Source organism: Salvia hispanica, chromosome 2, assembly GCF_029641045.1.
Source record: "Salvia hispanica isolate PSC_SH4W2 chromosome 2, Shi_PSC_v1, whole genome shotgun sequence".
NCBI lineage: Eukaryota > Viridiplantae > Streptophyta > Magnoliopsida > Lamiales > Lamiaceae > Salvia > Salvia hispanica.
The window spans coordinates 38,418,171-38,422,597 of NC_142693.1; the positions used below are offsets into that span (position 1 = coordinate 38,418,171).

The window sequence follows — 4,427 nt, forward strand, 5'->3', positions numbered from 1 at the left end:
GACGAACTAAAATGAAAAAGAGACTCCTATTCGCGGACAGGGGGAGTAGTTCAAACATAATACCAGACATCCTCTCTATGTTTAATTCATGAGAATCTTCATTACTGGTCCATTGATATGTCAAAAAGAGTTGCATAGAGTTTTTTCATACAGAAGTCATGTATTCGCATTGGCCACTAGAAAACACTGTTGCTCACTCTCATAGATCTTAAATTGTTCTATGCTATGAGAGAGAGAGGGAGAGAGAGGCTATTGCAAAAGAATATATCCTATATAATCAGTGTATTGAAGTCATTTACACCACATAAATGAGAGGTAAGCAACAGGGGTACTCAAAATTCCAGTAGATATTACAAGAAATTTCAAAATTGAGAAATAAGTAATGGAAAACGTGACATATTGCTAAATATGGAGCTGCTCAGTGGAAAATCGATGTAAATATCAACACAATGTGGTTCAGTTCTATACATCATACCATTCTCACTTGTTTCCCTTTCCTTCATCCTCATTCAAGATGCGGTTTCTAAAATCATCAACCATTCGAGGCAATCCATCTCGTAATGAAACTTTGGGCTCCCAGTTAAGAAGATCCTTTGCTTTGGTTATATCTGGCTTCCTCTTGTGCGGATCATCAGCAGTGTTTGGTCTGAATTCAATGGATGCACTAGGATCGATGGTTTCTTTCACAACCTGTAAAGATTTCACAAATAACTCAACTTTGCCAAAGTCTAAACCTTCCATAAAATATAAAGAAATGTATCTATAGAGAATAAAGACAAACCTCAGCTAGCTCTAACATGGTAAACTCTCCTGGATTACCCAAATTGAATGGACCTACATGCTCACCTTCCATCAAAGCCACCAATCCATCAACCTGACATTCAAAAATGGATGGATACATCATATATACATGGATCTGAGTTTTACAGCACACTGAGCATATACATGGTTTACATTCATCTCCATAATCTTCCTTGCCACATTATGTAAACCATCTTGATGATAGTTAAGGCTCTTTGAAACAAAATTCAATATATTGCTGTATATTTGTCCGACTGGATTGCTAGAGGTTTTTTCATAGAATAGAAAAGAACTCCATGTGTTAATAATGGACAGGAGAATAAACAAATCAGTACCTTACGATCTCTAGCTTTAAACTCATAAAAGAACGTATCTACCTTTAAATATGATTTAAGATTTTCTATCAACTAGCAACCACTAGAATTTCCGGATATGACTGAACCAATCTAATCTAATGCGCTACATAACTTGAAATTTTTTTGACTAGCTATATATCCTGCAAGACCAATCAGTTAGGGTGGTGCCAAGTAGAGAAATTACATACCAAGTCTGATACAAATTGGAAGCTTCTTGTTTGCTTCCCATCCCCATAGACTGTCATTGGTTGTTTCCGTATAGCCTGCGTAAGACAGTTATGGCCATAAGAATCTGCCATCAACATTGAAAGGCTAAAGACATATATTTCTCTCCACACTATCATTCTTATATGTTTTCCGCCAAAAGTAACTTCCAAAAGTATTATGTTTGGACTACAGTGTTTTTATATTCATACGTTTTTCCGCCAAAAAGAGCTTCTAATGGTAAGTCGGACTAAAGTTAATTCCAACTAACAATATTTATATGTTCACTCTTTCTGACAACCACTCAGAACAGTGTTTATCTAGACAAACCTGTGAAACAAAGTTGCTGACAACACGGCCATCATCCAGACACATCCGAGGCCCATATGTATTAAAAATACGTGCAATGCGCACCTGTAACAATATAAAAATTATTAGATAGAATTGCACAGTGTCAAATCTGGAAAATTCAAATCTTTACATGGACATACTTAAAAGAATCATGGTTGTTGCCAAGACACATCCAAGAAATGTCTCTCCTTACAGAACACTTGTAAAAAGACGAAAGTGTAAAAGAAAAAGAATTCCCTTCCGGATTGAGCTCATTTCTCAATCTCTAAACTCTCATAATAACTGCTTTTATCTATAGATATGTCCTAGTTGCCATGTGATTTGGAAACAATAACCCCAATCCTATGTACCTAACAAAACTAATGATGACTAATGACTAATGAGGAATATGATAACAGCAGACATCACAAAAAGTAACATATTAGTGTCAGACAAATTGAACATATCAAGATTCAGAATGTTATCATGCATATTACCTCAACACCAGCACCTCTGTGATAGTCCATAGCTAAGGTTTCAGCTGTCCGTTTCCCTTCATCATAGCAACTCCTCACACCTGATTAATAATCAAATCAGATCATGCATCTAAAAAAACAACGATTGACGAGAAACAAGAATCGTCACTAACCAATTGGGTTCACATGTCCCCAATATGTCTCCTTTTGTGGATGCTCAAGAGGATCACCATAAACCTCACTTGTACTAGTGAGCAGAAACCTCGCACCTATCCTCTTTGCAAGACCCAACATATTAAGGGTACCCATCACATTTGTCTTGTAAACACATGTCAAGGATCTCAACCAATTCCGAACACAATCTATTCAATCAAACTAAAACCATGCTATTTGAAAAAATAGAAAGCTCAACTCATCAATTCAAAACAAATCGAACAAACAAATGCATGAAAACGCACAACTGCACATAATTTTCACAGTAATCAATGATCTAAGCAGCCATTTAACTCAAAGATCTAAAATTTAGTATCCGAAAACACAGTGAGAGGATATGATGGTCTTGACAGGGTTATACTTATAATGCACCGGCGATGCAGGGCACGCCAAATGGTAGATCTGATCCACCTCCAGCAAAATCGGCTCGACAACGTCATGCCTAATGAGCTCAAACCTCGGATTCCCAAACAAATGAACCACATTCTCCTTCCTGCCCGTAAAGAAATTATCAATGACGATCACATCATCACCTCTGGCGACAAGCTTATCCACCAAATGACTCCCGACGAAACCGGCGCCACCGGTGACGACAATCCTCTTCCTCTTCCTCCCAATCCCCACCGGCACTCTGCCCACCCCATTCGCGAACTTATTATAATTACCACCAGCGGCATGATTCGCATAATTATTGGAGAAATCGGCGCGATCGCGGTATCCGACGACGGAATCGCGTTCTCCAGCTGAAATCCGTCCGCGCGGATCGGGCGGGGAGAGGGCCGAGAAGGAGGGCTGGAAGATGAAGAAGGTGGAGCCGATCAGAATTCCGACGAGGATGAAGAGGAGGCGCTGCTCCTTGAGTATGTAATTGAGCGATCTGGGCAGAGATCGCGGGTGCTTGAGGGATTTGGGGGAGTAGGGAGGGGTTTGGGAGAAGGGCATCTCTTCGTCTTTGCGGAAGCTGGTGGATTGCTTGTGCAATTGCTTCATTTCTGGCGAAATTGGATCAAATTGGGGGGGCGTTTATGGCGTTAGATTGAGATTGTTGAAGTGAAGAAAATGTGGCGGGTGGGGTGGGGGCATCTCATTTCAGGTGTTTGTTGAATTTTGGAGTGTTTTGAAGATGGAGTGTTGTTATACTGATTCAGATTTGTATGCGACTGTTTAGAGAGAGAGTGAGAGAGAGAGAAGCATTTGATTTTACGGTTAAAATCAGTGGGCTCACTTCTTTCCTATTTGGGCCTACCCTTTTATGGATATGGGTCCGGATCTTTGATCTCATTGGATCCGGATCTGAATTTTAATTTGTTTCAAATTCTCTATATTTATTAGTATCATCAAGTTTATTAACAAGTTTTCTCATAACTTAACAAGTTGGGTATGTTGTAATTATTAAGTTTTCAGTACATTATTATTATGTACTTACTACGTAATCTTCATTAACTAAGGTGAATAAACTTTCACTGAATTAGAAATAGAGGTATGATTGGATATGGTCCAAATGGAGATCCATATAATTATTGCTAGTTGGTGTGAGTGTAATTTTATGGTAAAAGGATTAATTATTGCTAGTTGGTGTGAGTGTAATTTCGTGGTAAAAGGATTAGTAAATTACACATGATGTGCATATACTAGTAAAATTGTGGAGCCATTAAATTTTTTCCATTTACTCACCTTATACATTACTATTGCAATGAAATTCATAAAAAGGCGATCTCATATAATTGATGATATAATATTCTTGAGCAACCGTTAGGCGATCTCATTCTATTTTATCGTAATTATAGGGGGAAATATTTACAAATAAATAGGTGTGATGTGACGTAAAATTGATGATAAATAAATATGTAGAACATTGATTAATGAAAAGTGCAGCCCCATAAGTCTTAAATACATATAATATGCCTAGATATATAAGTGGAGATTGTGAATACAAAGGTCGTATTCAAGGGTATTTGTTGATTATATCAACATCCACACGGGAGATATGATATGTACAGCAATATTGTCGCATAGAATAAAATAAGGGTTAATAAGTTACTATAAT

The 4,427-nt window shown here is 37.8% G+C and overlaps 1 protein-coding gene across 1 annotated transcript; it reads right to left on the reverse strand.

Moving 5' to 3' along the window:
- Nucleotides 1–252: 252 nt before the first annotated feature.
- On the reverse strand, nucleotides 253–3,511 carry LOC125201278 (UDP-glucuronic acid decarboxylase 1-like). Its single transcript, XM_089065735.1, has 7 exons — nucleotides 2,719–3,511; nucleotides 2,341–2,487; nucleotides 2,189–2,268; nucleotides 1,692–1,775; nucleotides 1,346–1,420; nucleotides 782–874; nucleotides 253–690 (listed from the first exon to the last, which is right to left on the reverse strand). The coding sequence occupies exons 1-7, from the start codon at nucleotides 3,368–3,370 to the stop codon at nucleotides 481–483; spliced, it is 1,341 nt and encodes a 446-aa protein (XP_088921861.1). The 5' UTR covers nucleotides 3,371–3,511; the 3' UTR covers nucleotides 253–480.
- Between the last annotated feature and the right edge of the window lie 916 nt (nucleotides 3,512–4,427).

What these genes read in the sequence shown, in the direction of transcription:
- LOC125201278 (XM_089065735.1), bottom strand. Translation starts at nt 3,370, where the DNA reads ATGAAGCAATTGCACAAGCAATCCACCAGCTTCCGCAAAGACGAAGAG. An exon ending in TAACCCTGTCAAGACCATCA is followed by an intron (nt 2,488 to 2,718) that starts TATCCTCTCACT and finishes CATGTGTTTACA; the next exon opens with AGACAAATGTGATGGGTACC. An exon ending in ACAGAGGTGCTGGTGTTGAG is followed by an intron (nt 1,776 to 2,188) that starts GTAATATGCATG and finishes ATATTGTTACAG; the next exon opens with GTGCGCATTGCACGTATTTT.